This window comes from Mercurialis annua, linkage group LG6, assembly GCF_937616625.2.
Source record: "Mercurialis annua linkage group LG6, ddMerAnnu1.2, whole genome shotgun sequence".
In the NCBI taxonomy this organism is placed as follows: Eukaryota; Viridiplantae; Streptophyta; class Magnoliopsida; order Malpighiales; family Euphorbiaceae; genus Mercurialis; species Mercurialis annua.
Window position 1 is genome coordinate 3847613 of NC_065575.1, and position 16795 is coordinate 3864407.

General features: G+C 28.7%; 4 protein-coding genes across 5 annotated transcripts; 2 read left to right on the forward strand and 2 right to left on the reverse strand.

Moving 5' to 3' along the window:
- Nucleotides 1-1005: 1005 nt before the first annotated feature.
- LOC126687463 (F-box/kelch-repeat protein At3g06240-like) lies at nt 1006-5198 on the forward strand. The gene is made up of 4 exons (XM_050382025.1): nt 1006-1086; nt 1221-2157; nt 2249-2251; nt 5194-5198. The coding sequence occupies exons 1-4, from the start codon at nt 1006-1008 to the stop codon at nt 5196-5198; spliced, it is 1026 nt and encodes a 341-aa protein (XP_050237982.1).
- Nucleotides 4865-6948, forward strand: LOC126686439 (scarecrow-like protein 3). The gene has a single exon (XM_050380488.2). It carries the CDS (start codon nt 5317-5319, stop codon nt 6727-6729), a length of 1413 nt encoding a protein of 470 aa, XP_050236445.1. The 5' UTR covers nt 4865-5316; the 3' UTR covers nt 6730-6948.
- Nucleotides 6949-7626: 678 nt separating this feature from the next.
- On the reverse strand, nt 7627-14628 carry LOC126686436 (wax ester synthase/diacylglycerol acyltransferase 11-like). 2 transcript variants are annotated; one of them, XM_050380482.2, is made up of 7 exons: nt 14330-14627; nt 12549-13115; nt 11913-11979; nt 9696-9790; nt 9108-9326; nt 8430-8567; nt 7627-7910 (listed from the first exon to the last, which is right to left on the reverse strand). In XM_050380482.2, the coding sequence occupies exons 1-7, from the start codon at nt 14513-14515 to the stop codon at nt 7749-7751; spliced, it is 1434 nt and encodes a 477-aa protein (XP_050236439.1). In that variant the 5' UTR covers nt 14516-14627; the 3' UTR covers nt 7627-7748. The 2 variants fall into 2 exon arrangements, with proteins under 2 accessions (XP_050236439.1, XP_050236440.1); XM_050380483.2 differs by lacking the exon at nt 8430-8567 and having other exon boundaries at nt 14330-14628.
- Nucleotides 14629-15940: 1312 nt separating this feature from the next.
- On the reverse strand, nt 15941-16659 carry LOC126685789 (heavy metal-associated isoprenylated plant protein 19-like). Its single transcript, XM_050379745.2, has 3 exons — nt 16505-16659; nt 16327-16408; nt 15941-16239 (listed from the first exon to the last, which is right to left on the reverse strand). The coding sequence occupies exons 1-3, from the start codon at nt 16538-16540 to the stop codon at nt 15953-15955; spliced, it is 405 nt and encodes a 134-aa protein (XP_050235702.1). The 5' UTR covers nt 16541-16659; the 3' UTR covers nt 15941-15952.
- Between the last annotated feature and the right edge of the window lie 136 nt (nt 16660-16795).

A 16795-nucleotide genomic window follows, 5' to 3' on the forward strand; every position in this document is an offset into this window, starting at 1 on the left:
AAATAATTAATTAATTAATTAATTTTTTTAATTTTATAAAATAATAACAAATTAAAAAAATTATTATTATTTTTAATTTTTTTTCGGAAATATTTTTTTAAAAAATAAAATAAAAATTAAAAAAATTCGGAAATATTTTTGAAAAAAATAAAAACAATTATTATTATTTTTAATTTCTTGAAGAAGATGTTATTTTTGTACTATTAATAACATTAATATCTAATTAGTATATAAGTTAAAAATGGAGGATTGTTTTAAACTCTTTTTCAAATAAAAAGAGTACAATTTAATGCTTTTGGGTATAGATAAAACATAAAAACTCAAAATTGGGTACAAATGGTGTTTTTACAAGGTTAGAGTATAAACGAAAAAAAATAATATAAGGTGGGGTTTTTTTGAAAAATTAAGCCTAAATAAAATAAAAAATAGTGTACTTTATAAAATTTCTTCTATTAAATAAAAATATAATAGAAAAATTATAATTTGTTTTTAAATTTTTATATTATTAATTATATTTTTATAATATATAAATAGACAACTCAGTTGGGACAGAGAAAAATATAATATTCAAAGTGAAGTTATCTAAAAAACATATTGTAGTGTAAAATTTATAAATATGATTGAAACAAAACACATTATGTTTAATTTATTTTAAAACATAACTGAATTTAATTTTGAATTTTTATAAAACATATTTTAAATTTATCAAATTACTATAAATAAATTATATAAATATTTGGATTTTTATAATTTGTTTTGAAAGAAAAATAGTTTATAGGCCAAATTAAATTTTAATTTTGAAAAAAAAATATTTTTTAACTGACGAAAGAAATACTACTGAATTCAAGTCAAACGTTATTGAAAAATAGTGAACTTCTATAAAATCATAAGAACCTGTTAGGGTGTAAATAGTAACTATTTCATTTTATAATTATTGGAGAGAGATGTATATAAGCATAAACAAGAGCCCTCAAAATTAGGTTTAGAAAACCCTGAAAGAAAAAAATGTCATATTATATCGGGGAAGGAAGACTTGGTGACGGAAATCCTGTCAAACTTAGCAGTAAAATCACTGCTGAGATTCAGGTGCGTTTGTAAATCATGGTGTGATATAATCAGCAGCCCTTCCTTCACAACCCTCCATCTCCAAAAATCCCAAAAAAAAAGGAAGCAGAGCTATAGTTAGGCGTTATTTAAAGAATGAACCTCGTTTTTGCGAGGGCCCAGATGATAGTTCGTTTGAATCTCCCATGTCCCCCATTTCCGATCACCCGTTTTTTCTTAGCCTGATTGATTACGATTTTTCTTCATATAATGGTATTGTTTGTTTGTTTTATTCTCATGATGCCGTTGTTCTATGGAATCCTTATATTAGAAAGATTCTGAATATTCCATTCCCTGATGGAATTAAGAACTATCAGGGTAAACGCCGTGATTACTCGCTTGGTTTCGGATTTGGTTCTTGCGCACATGACTACAAGCTAGTTCGTGTAATGTGCCATGAGGATGGCCCTTTCGTTGAGGTTTACTCATTGAATAAGAAGTGCTGGAGTATTGTTAATAACGATATACGTATTTGTCAGTCGTTTGAGTCTCGGAGATCTGTTTTCTTGAATGGAGCTTGTCATTGGGTTGCTGGTACTCTGCCAATGAATCATAGGCATTATAGCAATAATATGTTATCGTGTTATGTTATCGTGTTGTTTGATTTGAAGGACGAGTCGTTTACTGAAATGGCTGGTCCGAAAGGAGTGAACTCTGATGAATCTGGTTCATCTGTTTCTGTACTTGATGGAATGCTTACATTGGTTTTAATTGACAAATGTTTTATCGAGATGGATAATTATACAAGAGAATTTTCTGTTTGGGTTATGAAAGAGTATGGTGTGGTAGAATCTTGGACTAGACTTTACAAAGTTGAGAATTTGGAAGAATGTGCAGTAAGTATAGTTGCAGTCAGAAATTCTGCTGTTTTGCTGGCGATGCCAGATCATAAGCTTGTTTGCTACAATCCAGTGACGAGAAAAATGACAGATTTTTTGAGAGGATTTCCATACTCGTTTGCTTTGGTTACATGTGTCGAAAGTCTTTTTTGGTTCGAAGAAGCGAACGAGGCATCATCTTCTTCCGATCGACGAATAGATTTGATTCAACCAAGTACTTAAAAGTATCAAATTGATGTCTGATTTTGTGGTTTTTGGTGTCTTTTTTGTGGCCATGGTCATATAGATTGTTATTCTTTTCGCAGGAAGTTAGTAATAGCCTAGTCTAATTCTAAACATGTTTTTAGCCAAATTTAATATCATTTAGAATGCTATTTGATACTGACCTATTTCTTATGAATGTGTCCTTCTGGTTATCTATGATATGTAAATTGGTTTTCCTCTTTTTGGTAGAGGAGTCGGGTTATAATTTTCATTGGATTCAAGGAATTTTTCCACACGCTTTTGAAAAAAAAAAAAAGTTGATTGTATGAAGTATTACATTAGTTACTAATATAGTAAACTATATTGGTTTAATTTAAATATCCATGTTTTAACTTTTATTTCTTTCAAATATAGTGCAGACTGTATTATGTTTTTTTAACATAATTAAAATTTGTATTATATAAAAAAAAACGTTTTCATATATAGAGAAAATGTAATGCGAGCATTTGTTTTGGATCAGTTTCGGGCCCAAAGAATTAACGGATATGGTCCATTTCATCATATACAGTGAATTTAAATTTAAACTTATTAAAATATAAATTGGATGAAATTTAATAAATTGGCTGTAAACTATTAGGCCCAACCTAATGAAGATATAATAACAATAATTTGAAGATGATAACAATAATTAACAAAATTAGTAGCTTTATACTCTCTATGTCCACTAAAAATATGCTTATTTAACTTACAGGCATATTAAAAAAATTTATTTAATTTATATTAACTATCTATAATATTTTTATTAAATAATTAATGCGTTCGACTCTCCGGTGCAATTTAGATAAATAATAGTTTAAAGTGAATCATCAAATACACACACAATTATTTTAGATATTGAAATTGTTAAAAATTATTAATTATTGCTGTTACTAAAGTTATGATCGATTTAATTTGGTTGACTACACTAATTCAATCGAGGATATTTTAAATATTTGTCCAATTATCAATTTTAAAAAATGGAGCCAAACCTGTAACGTGGAATGTTTAAAATGAAAAATCAGCATATTTTCTATGGAGGAGGAATATAATTATAAGATTATAAATATTTATTCATTTATTAAAAAAATATTGAATTTTATATTTTAGAAATAATTTTTCAGTTTTTTAAAAAATTAATTTCACCATTCCATTTTATGGATTCCAATTAAATCCAGGTTAAAATTATAAGTCTACCAACATTCAACCTAACACTCTTTATTAAAAAAAAATTGAAAAACCCTTTAGTAAGAAAAAATAATTTTTTTGAACTAAGTGGTGTTAGGTTAGTTTATAAGTTTCCACAAAAGCCAACTAAAGAAAGAGAAAACAAAAAATGTAACTATCAAAAATTTGGAAGTTTCCTTAACCACTTTGTCTCTTTGTCTTAATATAAAGAAGATAATAGTAATAGTACCAAATTGTAAGGTTTTTGCTTTTGAACAAAAAATCAAAACTTAAGTTTTGGAAGTATTCATTCATTACAGTCCTTTTCTTTCTTGTAATTTCCTCCCAACACCACTTTATCTCACTAACAAACAAAACCTTGAGGAATGGTGCTCTTGTTTTGTTCGTCTTTGTTAGGGCATGTTTGGACTTTTGTTTTCTTTTGGAATATTAATAACAATTTTATTTTTCTTATTCTAATTTCAAGGCAAAACTCTTCTGACTTATTCTTTAGCCACCTAATGTTAAGACAAAAAGCCACCTAATGTTAAGACAAAATTGAGTAAATGAACAAGGTCTACTTGAAGAAATTAAAGAAATATTATATTTGTGGTGTTTGAACTTTTATAAAAGTGCAATTTTAGTGTTTAAACTTTTATTATTTTTTAAATTAGTACATTAAATATTTTAAAAGGATTTTATGATTAAAAAATTAAATGTTTTTGACTTTTTTAAATCTAACCAAAATTCTAATTTTAATAATTTGGGCCTATTTATACAATCGAACAACATTTTTATTCTAGTTATAAAAATATAATTTATTATTTATTATTTTAATTTTATATAAATAAATATATCATTTGTAATTATGGGAATGAAAGTCAAGTAGATATGAGAATTATTTTTCATTTTTGCCTTATTAGCACATTAGCGACCAAAAAATGGATAAATATATTTGATATATTTGTCCAAAAATTAAAATATTAATTTAAAAATAATAGTTTAGATATTGAAACGGTAAATTCAGAAGAATTCATACATTATTAATGTAATTTTTCTTTAAAAAAGAAAAAGTTGATTAACTCAATTGAAGAAAAAAATTTTGTTCACACACATCTTCTCATGAATTCCATATTTTATTTGAGTAAGTAATCATTTCAGTTATTAAATTTGTGATTGAGGGTCAAAAAAATCTCTTCAACAATAATTTTGATCAATTAAAGACAAATATTTTCAATTGTTAGGTCAATTCAAGACGATATTTTCTATTTTTACGCCAATTAAAGATAAAATTGGATCATTCTGGTCTCTAAACTTATTCATATTATCTTTAATTGATCCAACAATTGAGAGTATTGTTCTTAATTAATCCAATTTTTTTAAAATAGCTTATTTGATTCTAAATTATAAATTGGAGGACCGAATTGACTCTTTTGCTCAATTCCATTTAATCAAGAAGAAGAGAACAAAACAACAAAAAGTATCCCTTGCACATATAGACAAAACATAATTAAGAACAACACTAATAACAAGATTAGCAACTCTTTATCAAAGCTCAAATCTTTTTTAATTTAATTGAACCAATTCACTTTTTTCCTCTATATCTTTCTGATGAAAAAACAGTGCCAAAACCCATAAAAACCTAGAAACTTCTTTTCTTTATTTACAGAGATTCTAGTCATAATCCTTCAAATTTTTATGGGGTTTCATTTGGGTTTTTGATCAATTACAAAACCCAGTAAGGATTTTCTTAATCCTCTTCATTAATTCAGTTAATTTCTTTGTTTTTTTAAGTTCTGTTTGCTCTGTTTTTTTTGCTGTTTTTTTCCTTTCTGCAATTCAGCTTAGTTAGTGAATTTTTATAATTAAGTTTCTCTAGATCAAGTTTGATTCTTTATGAGATTTAGTTTTGGATAATTGAAATTTATTTAACCTTTTTTACTTTGATTGATTATTTGGGTAACCAATGTATGAAGATGATGGATCATCATCAGTAACATCATCACCTTTACAATTTTTTTCTATGATGTCTCTGTCACCTGGTGTGGGATCACCATATCCATGGCTTAGAGAGCTAAAATCTGAGGAGAGAGGATTATATTTGATTCATTTATTGCTCACTTGTGGAAACCATGTAGCTTCTGGTAGTCTTGAGAATGCAGAGATTGCTCTGGGCCAGATTTCTCAGCTAGCCTCTGCTGAAGGTGATACTATGCAGAGAATCGCTGCATATTTTACGGAGGCGCTTGCTAATCGGATCATTAGAGCCTGGCCTGGTGTTCATAGGGCTCTTAATGCTACTAACATAATTTTGGTTTCTGAGGAAATGATGGTTCGGAAGTTGTTTTTCGAGATGTTTCCATTTTTGAAAGTCGGGTTTGTTCTGACGAATCAAGCTATAATTGAAGCTATGGAAGAGGAGAAGATGGTTCATATTATTGATCTGAATGCAGCTGAGCCTGCTCAGTGGCTTGCGCTTCTTCAAGCTTTAAGTGTGCGGCCGGAAGGGCCGCCGCATTTGAGGATTACTGGTATCCATCAACAAAAGGAGGTTCTTGATCAGATGGCTCATAAATTGATCGAAGAAGCGGAAAAGTTGGATATTCCGTTTCAGTTCAACCCTATTGTTAGCAAATTAGAGAATCTTGATATTGAAAAGTTGCGTGTTAAAACGGGTGAAGCTTTAGCGATTAGTTCAACTCTTCAGTTGCATACTCTTTTAGCCTCGGACGATGAAACGAGGAAGAGATCTCCAGTTGCATCAAGGAATGCAAATGGAATGAACTTGCAGAAAGTCCTTCAATTGAACCAAGGCACATTGGGAGAGTTGCTCGAGAAAGATTTGGTAAATGGATATAGCCCTAGCTCCGACTCAGCCTCATCATCGCCACTTTCGCCCACATCTTCGACGAAGATGGATTATTTTCTCAATGCTCTATGGAGTCTTTCACCAAAGCTCATGGTGGTAATGGAACAAGACTCTAATCATAATGGATCGACTCTAATGGAGAGATTATTGGAGGCATTGTACTCGTACGCTGCTCTCTTCGACTGTTTGGAATCAACTGTATCTCGAACATCCATCGAGCGACTTAAGGTGGAGAAGATGCTTTTTGGGAAAGAAATACACAACATTATATCATGCGAGGGAACCGAGAGAGTCGAAAGACATGAAAAGCTCGAGAGGTGGTTTCAGAGGCTCGATTTGGCCGGATTTGGAAATTCGCCTCTGAGCTACGGAGGATTGTTGCAGGCGAGAAGATTGTTGCAAATGTATGGTTGTGATGGTTATAGGATTAAAGAGGAAAATGGATGTGTCGTAATTTGCTGGCACGATCGGACTCTATTTTCGCTATCGGCTTGGAGGTGTAGAAAGTAAGATCAAAAGATTGATGACATGGAATATGTTAGAGAGTTTTTGATTGTATGAAATAGATTATAGTTTCAGATGATTTGAATTGTCATCTTGATGCACATATTGCTCTTGATATGTTTTTAGTATTTTCATTTTACATTTAATGTATAACCAAATACTGATTTATGTCAAGGCTTGAACTTGTATTACTTGGTGATCAATGGAGTTGTGTTTTCTCTCTAACTTCTGTGAATTTCTTGTACATTCTATATTATAATTTCTCTGCAACTTGATGGTCATGCCATTTTCAATCGATAGCACCAAAATGGCTTAATGCTTGCACTAAAATTATGTAGCTACAACACATTAATCGCCAAATATCAACTGTATTTCTAACACTAAAATTAAAATATTTTGCAGTTTTCAAAACAACAACAGGAATAGAGTAATTTTTTTATCTTTTTTTAATTTGAATTCATATATTTTTGTCAATAAAAGAGGTTGATTTTACTAAAATATGGTTCTCTGGCTCTGCCATTTGTTGCTTTAGAAATACATCCGAACATTTCTTTTTACGTCACAGTTACATATTATTAATATTGGAAGTAATTACAAATATATCTATGACTATACGTATAATAATCGACAACTAATCAAGTTAATGGTACTGAAAATAAAAGGAAAAAAAATTACATATATGATGTCTCGACTTTTTTAATCTGTTATCTCAATCTCTGAACTTTATTTCTTTGATGTTTCAACTATTTTAAAGATACATCTAACAAGTGCATCTATCTGTTTTTCAATCACCGATACGCTAAAAGGACTAAAATGTATACTATATTATACTTCCCTATATGCAAAATGACAAACTATAATATGAAAAAAAAAGGTAATATTGTTGGCCTTTTAGTATTCCGATGATCGAAAAATGACTAAAATCACTCAATTGATACATATTTACAAAGTCGAAATATTAATTTAGAAGATATAAAAGTTCATACACCACCATAATTACAAATTAAACACACAAAAATATGAGCTTAGGCAGCATCAGGTCCTTTGTCAAGAGCAGCATTCTTAATAATGTTTAGTGACTCCTCAAGATGGTCACAAAGCTTGTGAGGATTAGGGATTACATCTGGATCAACTGCTACCACAATTGTCATCTTATTAAAATAGCTCTGATAATGAATTGTCAATGCCTGTGAAATTTAATATTGTAAACATTGTCATTATAAAAATTTAGCACAATAAATTAGTGATTGTTCTTGTAAAAATCCAATCGGTGGCCGATCCGGAGAACCGTCGGTTTGGTGTCCAACCGATTGGACCAGTTCATTGTCAAAAGCTAACACAATAAACTAGTGATCAACCTAATCAGTGGCTGAACCGAAGGACAGTCGGTATACTATCCGACCTATTGGACCAATTCAATCTATCGATCCGATGTTTTTCATTTTTTTAGTATTTAAAATTGTTTTTAATGATTAAATCAATATAAGTCCAGCACAAAACGATCAAAATCAATCGAAAATCAAATAAAATCTATCAATGATTTAAATTTATGATTTTAACCTACTTTGAATGGAATAGTCGGAGTAGTCGGTCCGGTACTATTTTTAAAACGGTTTTTGTGATAGATTAAATTGATTAAATTGAAAAAAATAAATGCAAGAATATAATTTAAATTAATTAAAGACAAAGGTGAGAAGGGTATGTACATGAGGATGGCCATAAACAGTTGGGGCAAGAAATAGAATTGGATGACCATAAAAGCTTATTTCTTCAAGAGGACCAACCACATTTGAATATGCCATTGTAGTATTTGATAGAAATCTGTGTGCTATACCTGCAGCTACCTGCATTTTTTACCATAATATATCACAAAATAACATATTCATTTTTTAGCCTACTTTTGCTCCTTTTCAAAGGAATTGGTTACTGAAAATATATTTTTTATATAATGGGGAGGGTACCCGCTTGGCCCGGCCAAATCCCGATCCGCTTGAGACGGGCCTGGACACTATTTTTTGCATCAAGCCCGTATTAAGTTCGTCTGTTTAGGGGGGACTTTGCGCGTATATTTTGTTGTAATCTGGACTCGGAATAGCCCGATCCGATCCCGAGAAAACTATTATAAAAGCATGATTTAGCTAAATATTTTGTCCGAACTGGACATGATTCAGGCTTGAATTTTCATTTTTAAATGTAAAGCTCGTTCAAACTCGGTCCTTTAACAAATATACATTATAGTCCCTAAACTTCATTTTGTAACTATTTTCTCCTTCAACCTCTATTTTGTACTCATTTAAATTTACAAAAAATAAACCATTTAATACTTATTCTTTTATCAATGTATTTAGTCAAAATGTTATAAACTTAGAAATGTAGATAGGTACCTTGACTCCGAATATGTCGACTGCGAGCTTGGCGATTCGGAAAGTGCAAGGAGCTTCGAGAGAGAGCTTTTTTCGATCAATTGTAGCTTTGGCTTGACGAACATACTCTAATGCCTCTTTTTGTATGCCAATTTTGAAGGGCAGAACAATGTAGCCTATTCTATTACCCCATCCCCATTTTGTCTGCTTTGATTCCTTTGACATCAATTCTGCCAAACTCTATAAATCAACACACCATCATTATATGTGTATATCGCGGTATGCATTCCGTTCAAATCAAACCAAATCGAAATTTTACTTTTTTTTTATACAAAATCGACCGAACTAAAATTAAAAAGACATAAAAAATTCCAAATGGAATTGAACCAAATAAAACCAGCCGATTCCGTTGATTTGTTGGTTCGATTATTTTTTTCAGTTCGGTCTCCACTAAAACTTAATTGGAAACATTTTTGTTCCTAATCGGACCAAACTAAAAAATCAGATGTTTTACAATTTCAAACCGAACCAAGCCAAATTTGTCGGTTTGGTTCAATTTATTGGTTTGATTTGAACGACATTGTTTAAGATAAACTACATTTAGTTTACCTGAATTCCTGGAGTTGGTCTTAAGTTCATTAGAACAGTTGCCCTAAGTCTAATCTTATTTTGCTTTGCTTCTCCTCCCTTTTTGTCATTCTCACCTGTTTTTTTATTCAACCAAAAAAAAAATCTGAATGATCTTAATGATTTTGAATATACTAGATATTTTTTGTTTTTCCTTAAAATATTAAACAACCACTTGTATAAGTTAATTCATTTCATTTGAGACCCGGATAATCAACTAATTAAAAAAAAATAGAGAACATTCCCAAAGATATTAATGATATTCATGTATGAGTTCTAAAAATGAATTATACTATTTCTATTTTTATTTTTTTTTCAAATCATAGGCGGTAGTTTATTATTTAAATATTCAATTGTCATGTACGTAGTTATTAATTATGGTTGAATGCATTAAAAACAACATAACTAATAGACAAAATTACTACTATAATACATAAGAGTCGATGTAATATTTTCTTTTTACAAATTAATTTATTTTATCTAAATAAATTCAAAATTTTAACATTTGTGATTTTCTCAAATTGTGTATCAATTTCGTAGGGAGGAAGTAATTCATTTGAGAGTTAGATACCCAATTAATGTTATAAATATTTCATACCTGCAGAGTATTCATAAATCCTAAAGGTAAAGCAACAAAATGACTGTTACGTGCAAAAGTTAATAGGGCTTTTTACATAAACATCTAACATTTGTAAAAATATTACTTTTATACGGGTGAGAGTTTTCAATATGAAAACTATCATATACGCTGAAAATTATTACTTTTTTACGGATCTAATATATATACTACTCCAAATCAAACCCTCATAAACCAAATAATTTTCTCTCTCATCACAATTAATTTTTCTCTCCTCTCTCTCAGATCATCTCTCGCAACTTGTATCTCTCTCAATTCATGTTTTTCTTAACCGAAATATCAAATTAATCTACAGATCGACGTCATCTTTCAACAACATTGTGACATTTCGTCTTCGTCTCGCCGTCATTTTTCATTTATCGTTTTGATTTCAGATCTGAAATTTTTTGTTATTTTTTTCATTTTCAGCTGTTTTTTTACCATTTAACATGTTTAAAAAGTATCTTTAAAGAATTTAATACTCATTTCATGTTATGTAGAGTAATTTTGCGATTTTATGGAATAAAATTCTGTTATTTCTACGTTTTTCTTGTGTTTCTGCGTTTTTTTATATTCTGCAGAACGATTTGTTGATGATGATTGATTGCTGAATTATTGTAATGTCACAGTGTTGTAGATTTTATGTTGATTTTGTGTTGATATTATGTTGATATCAACCGTTTTTTTTTATTTTAACATTGGCAAATAAGATAATATTGTCTGTGAAATAAACTAAAAAATTAAATTAAATTAAATTGAGACTAGATAATGATATGATAGTATCGGGGAAGAAGACAAATAATGAAGTTGAATTATTGTAATGTTACAGTGTTGACATTGTATTGATTTTCGATTGATATTTTCTTGATTTTAGTATTGGTGAAGAAGAAAATAATGATATTAAATTATTGCAATGTTACAATGTTGATCTTATGTTAATATTGTGTTGATATTTAGTTGATTTTATCATTAACGAAAAAGAACACATTATATTTGAAATAAAATAAAAGAAATTGAAAAAATATTGAAAAAATAAAAATTAGTGTAAAAGAAGATTGACAAATTTAAATTAGTTAGTTTATTACATATGTTGATTTCGTGTTGATTTCATGTTGATATTAAAACTGGCGAAAACATCAACAGTAAAAAAAAGTCAAAATTCAAAAAAAATAAAAAAAAATCAAAAAAATTAAAATTAAAATATGTGATAAATATTAAGTGCATGAATATAATGGTGAAAAAAAAATCAAAAATGATGAAAAAAAATGCTGGAAAATGGGAGTTAATCTAAAAAGTAAAGTTTTTTTTCAAAAAGTAGTATAAAAGAAAAGAAAGTTGGTGTAAAATGTAAAGATTTAGAAGGGATGGTAAAAAAGTAAATGTTGGAGAAAAAACAGTATTTTATATAAAAAGCCCAAGTTAATACTTCATATTTAATTTATTGAAATTTGACTATATTTAAAATAAAATTCTTTAATTCAAAATAAAATTAGTAAAATTAAAATGTTCGATTAAATTAATATTAAGCAACAAACATTTGATCTTTTTTATCATTAGACCAAAAAAGTTTTATGAAAACTCACCGCATTCTTGATTGAGGTATCGAGAGAGCCCAGCTTGTGTTACTCCCAGTATCACATCATTGATCGTCTACTAAATTTATTCATAATCAAAAACATAAAATTATGACAAATATTCAATCTTATTTTGTTTTTATAAGAATATTAAGAATGGGAATTTTTATTGTTTATTATGGAACAAAAAATATCCAAATGATGAAATGAGATTTAAATTGAGTTACTCCCCCCCCCCCCCCCCCCCCCCCCCCCCCCCCCCCCGACAATTACTATAATTCACATTTGCATTCTTCTTATTTGAAAATCAAATAATATGACGAAAATAAATGTCTTTTGTTAAAATTTTATGATTAACTTTACCGTTAAAGATGAAAAAATTCAGTAACTTCGTCCACAATTTTGTTATTTTATTTTACATTTTCCAATACATTAGTCTATTTCCTTTAAAAATTCCAATGATTCAGACTCTTATTTTAAGTTGCAAATATCAACAAATTTTGATTTACATAATACTCTAATTGTTAACAAGATTTAAACTTAAAAACCACATCGCTTGATTCTGAAAAAAGGAAGAATGTACAAAAGAATTATAATAAATATGAGAAGTGTTAAAGTAATTTGCTCGAAAAAGAAAGAACTCACGGTGTTCATTTTAGTCTTCACCAACTTGATGTCATCCAAACTTACTGTGCGATACACCAGCCTTTTAGGCTTAAGATCAACCCTAGAAGTGCCTTTAAATGGAGTTTTTGTATCTTTCAAGAACAAGACCGTTGCACTAAACAAAATCAAATCCACCAAAGTATTCCAAATCATTCTCAACACCATCCATGTAGCCAAAAAGAACCACCAAACCCCGCTCGTTGTATTAGAACCCGCCCGCTTTTGCACGGGTATTGTCGGAAGTGATTCGGGGTCGGATGTTTTTCGGGTACAAGCCAAAAGTAGGGACATTAGGGATGCACCATCACCAATTGAATGGTGAATTTTGAGAACACAAATAGATTGTGCATTTGATGTTTTTATATTAAGAATGTGAAGTTCCCATAGTGGTTTTGTAATTTCCATAGTCATTGTAGTGAGATGGGAAATATAGTCTTCAACAAATCGGTCAGGAGATTCCATATTTGGATCCACTTTTGGATTTATTATATGATCTTGTAAATTGACTGTAGTTGGTATCCATTTCATTTTCCTACCTTTGATGTTCTTTGTATTGAAAAAAAGAAAAAAAGGTCATATACAAATGTGCATTAGTCGGTTCGCTCATTCAATCAAATCAAATGAACTAAAATAAAATTATTCTAATTTTTCTTAAGCGTATCATAACTAACATATATGCAAATCGACTTATAAACGAGCTAAAATAATATATTTTGCTTGATTGGATATTCAACTAATGACATAACTAAATTTTTATTTATATTAAACGATTTTAAATTTAATTGCTCAATATATACAAATTTAGAGGATAACGTTGCCATTTAAGTTGTATAAAAATCATAAGGACTTATATTTCTGAAAAATTACAAAAATTCGATAAGTTTTGCTAATTCAAAAATTTCAGATTAAAAAATGAATCTAATCGATTGATTAATTTTTTTAATTTTTAGTCATAATCAAACTAATATTAATTAAAAAAATTCGAGCCATACTAATATTTTAATTGTTTAACCGGCTAATTCAATTAGCAAACATATAACTATAAACAGACGATGTTTTAAGAATAACTATACAATACAACAGTTGTGCCACCTTATTCGTATAACAAATCAATGAGGCGTTTATCATGTGTAAGTATTTAATGATAAAAAATAAATAATAGTAATAAAAATTCTCTATCGGAAATATTTATTAATTTATTATAAAATGACGTTTGTTTAAAATAAATACTTATGTTTTAGTTAGATATTTTTATAGTTTCATTAGGATCATGCCAAGACTCTTAAAGGTTTGCCTAGAAACAGCCGCCCTAACTTATTGTGTAATGAAGTGGCAAGAATATTGGTCGGTAATATGCTTTTACTATTGTGACAAGTAAAGAAACGTTACACAATTTCAACATTTATTAGTTGGCACAAAATCATTAGATTAAACCTTTAATAACAATTTTATGCGATAGTCTAATTCAAATTAAGGTATAATTTGAGGCTCAATTTTTTTAAATCTAATTACTAATTTCTCAATTAGAAAGATATCAGATTAAAATTTATTTCACTCGCTACTATTGGTAGAAATTAGTAACTAATCTAAACAAATGAAACTAATTTATAACAGAAGAAATTTCAGATATGTTAAGAGAAATGGAAAAGTCAATGAACTAAAACAATCTAAGAATTTTTAAAATTTAATGATTCTAATCTGAATTTATCAATTCCGAACGAATTTATTTAAAATCCAAAATTAAATTTAAAGAAAATTACCAGTTTACTAGAGAAGCGAGGGTGTTTGATCAAAGTTTGTTGCAATCCCAGCTTGATCACCGCTGGATCCACGGCGGAGCTGCATCCAATAATGGAGAGAATATGGCAGTTGAAGCGCGGCGCGTGAAATATTCTAGCGGCTGGACTTAGCTCCGCTTCTTCAACTTCATCATCACCGTTTGCCATATATGTTTCTCTTTTTCGCACAATTTTTATTTCTTTCTAATTTTTGGTCTAACTAATAAGAGTTATGAGTTTTTGTTTTTTTTTTTTAAATTTTCATGGTTTTTTTTAGAAATAGAAAAGTCTACAATTGTGGGTTCTGGGACAAGAGTTTTATTTGATAAAATTATGAGGTTGTAGTGTAGGACACAATTTAATAAACTGTCTGTTGTTGAATTACTCTCTCCGTCTCAAAATAATAGTCCACTTTTTTTTTTGTCCCAAAACAATAGTCCATTTTTTTTATAAATCACAATTTAAAGTGTTTATTTTCCATATTATCCTTATTTAAAGTGTATCATTTATTGCTATTAGCTTATAATCATAACATTTAATAAGGATATGATAGGAAAAATGAAGATAAATTTGTGAAAAATTGGAGCATTTATTGTGTTTCTTAAATTGTGTGAAAAAGAGAAAGTAAACTATTATTTTGGGACGGAGGGAGTATATTTTATTAATTATCTACCTATGAAGACAAAAAAACACTGAAAACTAATCGTCCGAAAAAACCAACAAACTTCCAACTCAATTAGCTAAGAGAGAGGTACAAAACTCAAAAGGTTTTAAATTCGAACCTCATAGAAAATAAAATATCGACGAATTATGCAAAATTATGGAAAAAGCCTAATTTTTTTTAAAAAAAGGTTACGAATATCAGAAACGTCGACTACGACATTATATTGTCACGATAACGGAACTGTCTGCGATATATTTAACGTAAACAGCGTATAAAAAATTATAAAAATTTATTTATACTTATACGTCATATATTAAAAATAGGCTTAATGGCAAAAAAAAACCCAAACCTTTACGACTTGTTGCAATTATATCCAAACATTTTAATTTTTGCAATAATATCCAAATCACATTATTTTGTTGCAATAATATCCAAATTGCATTATTTTGTTGCAATAATATCCAAATTGCACTTTTTATGTGAACTTTTTTGAGTTTTTTGTCATTTTTTGGGACTTTTACTATATTATTATACATCAAAACATAATAATAGCCTAATATCTTAATTGAAAACAAAAAGTTTAGCCATCAATTTGACTATTATTGCTACAAAAAATGCAATTTGGATATTATTGCAACAAAAAAAATGCAATTTGGATATTATTGCAAAAATTAAAAGGTTTGGATATAATTGCAACAAATCGTAAAGGTTTGGGTTTTTTTTACCATTAGGCCTTAAAAATATAATAGACACTATATTGCACATTTTTAAGTAAAACAAATCTTCATTGTCGATTAAATTTTTTCGCAAAACGCTCTATATATCTCAACAATTTTTTTCCAACCTCACAATTAGGGCATGACTAAAATATAGAGTATTATTCAATGGCAAGAAATCTTAAGAAAAAAAAATGATTTCAAATCAAAGAATTAAAATAATGACTACATAATAAAACATGCATTTGGATTCTCATCACTAAATGCGTAAATCAATTCATCTTTACATAAAAAATCAACAAAAAATGGTTCTTGTGGTAAACTTACATTATGGTCCTTATATTTTTTACTATGACCATTATCTGCATCTTCATCTTCTTCATTTTTTTTAGATATAATCTCAACTCTCTTATTTGTCTTCTTCTTTAATTTCTTCAAAAGCTTCTGAGGATTCATATTTCCTATTACTATAACTCTATGTTTGTTCATGTCTGTTGTAAATGTCTCCACTCCTACAAAATAAATAACTTATTTTATTTACAGTCATAATTATTGTTAAATATTAATCAATTATTTTAATCAATAAATTAATTATTCACCTTTAAACTTTGAAATGATTTTTGCCACCATTCTTTCACATGCATTACAATACATGGAGATTTTGTATTCCACCTTTATAACCTGTTTGATTAAGTTAATATGTCAAAAAAACTAAAAGTTTAATTTAATTATGTTAATTTATACAAACAACAAATGAAAATGCAATGTTGGCCTTACTTTGAGATCCTCATTTTTCTTTTCATGATTTCCCATTGCAATACAATATACAATAAACAAAGAAATGGAGAAATAATGTCAAATTATGGCGTTTAGACAAGAACAAAATCAAAAAAATTGTTTGAGTAATTTGATTTGAAGAGGGTAATTTTGCAAGTAATTGTTTTTCTTTTGTCTTAAAAGAAAAAACAAAAAACAAATTATTTGTTTTGATATTAGCAAACTACCATCAAAATTGAACGTTAATCCGTTTTCTCCTCTCCCTAGATTTATGACTTTAAACAAGGCAAA

What these genes read in the sequence shown, in the direction of transcription:
- LOC126686436 (XM_050380482.2), bottom strand. Translation starts at nt 14,515, where the DNA reads ATGGCAAACGGTGATGATGAAGTTGAAGAAGCGGAGCTAAGTCCAGCC. An exon ending in GACCAACTCCAGGAATTCAG is followed by an intron (nt 9,327 to 9,695) that starts GTAAACTAAATG and finishes GTTGATTTATAG; the next exon opens with AGTTTGGCAGAATTGATGTC. An exon ending in CTGTTTATGGCCATCCTCAT is followed by an intron (nt 7,911 to 8,429) that starts GTACATACCCTT and finishes TAAATTTCACAG; the next exon opens with GCATTGACAATTCATTATCA.
- LOC126685789 (XM_050379745.2), bottom strand. Translation starts at nt 16,540, where the DNA reads ATGGGAAATCATGAAAAGAAAAATGAGGATCTCAAA. An exon ending in AGAAAAATGAGGATCTCAAA is followed by an intron (nt 16,409 to 16,504) that starts GTAAGGCCAACA and finishes TTAATCAAACAG; the next exon opens with GTTATAAAGGTGGAATACAA. An exon ending in AATCATTTCAAAGTTTAAAG is followed by an intron (nt 16,240 to 16,326) that starts GTGAATAATTAA and finishes TTTATTTTGTAG; the next exon opens with GAGTGGAGACATTTACAACA.
- LOC126687463 (XM_050382025.1), top strand. Translation starts at nt 1,006, where the DNA reads ATGTCATATTATATCGGGGAAGGAAGACTTGGTGACGGAAATCCTGTC. An exon ending in AAATCACTGCTGAGATTCAG is followed by an intron (nt 1,087 to 1,220) that starts GTGCGTTTGTAA and finishes CGTTTTTGCGAG; the next exon opens with GGCCCAGATGATAGTTCGTT.
- LOC126686439 (XM_050380488.2), top strand. Translation starts at nt 5,317, where the DNA reads ATGTATGAAGATGATGGATCATCATCAGTAACATCATCACCTTTACAA.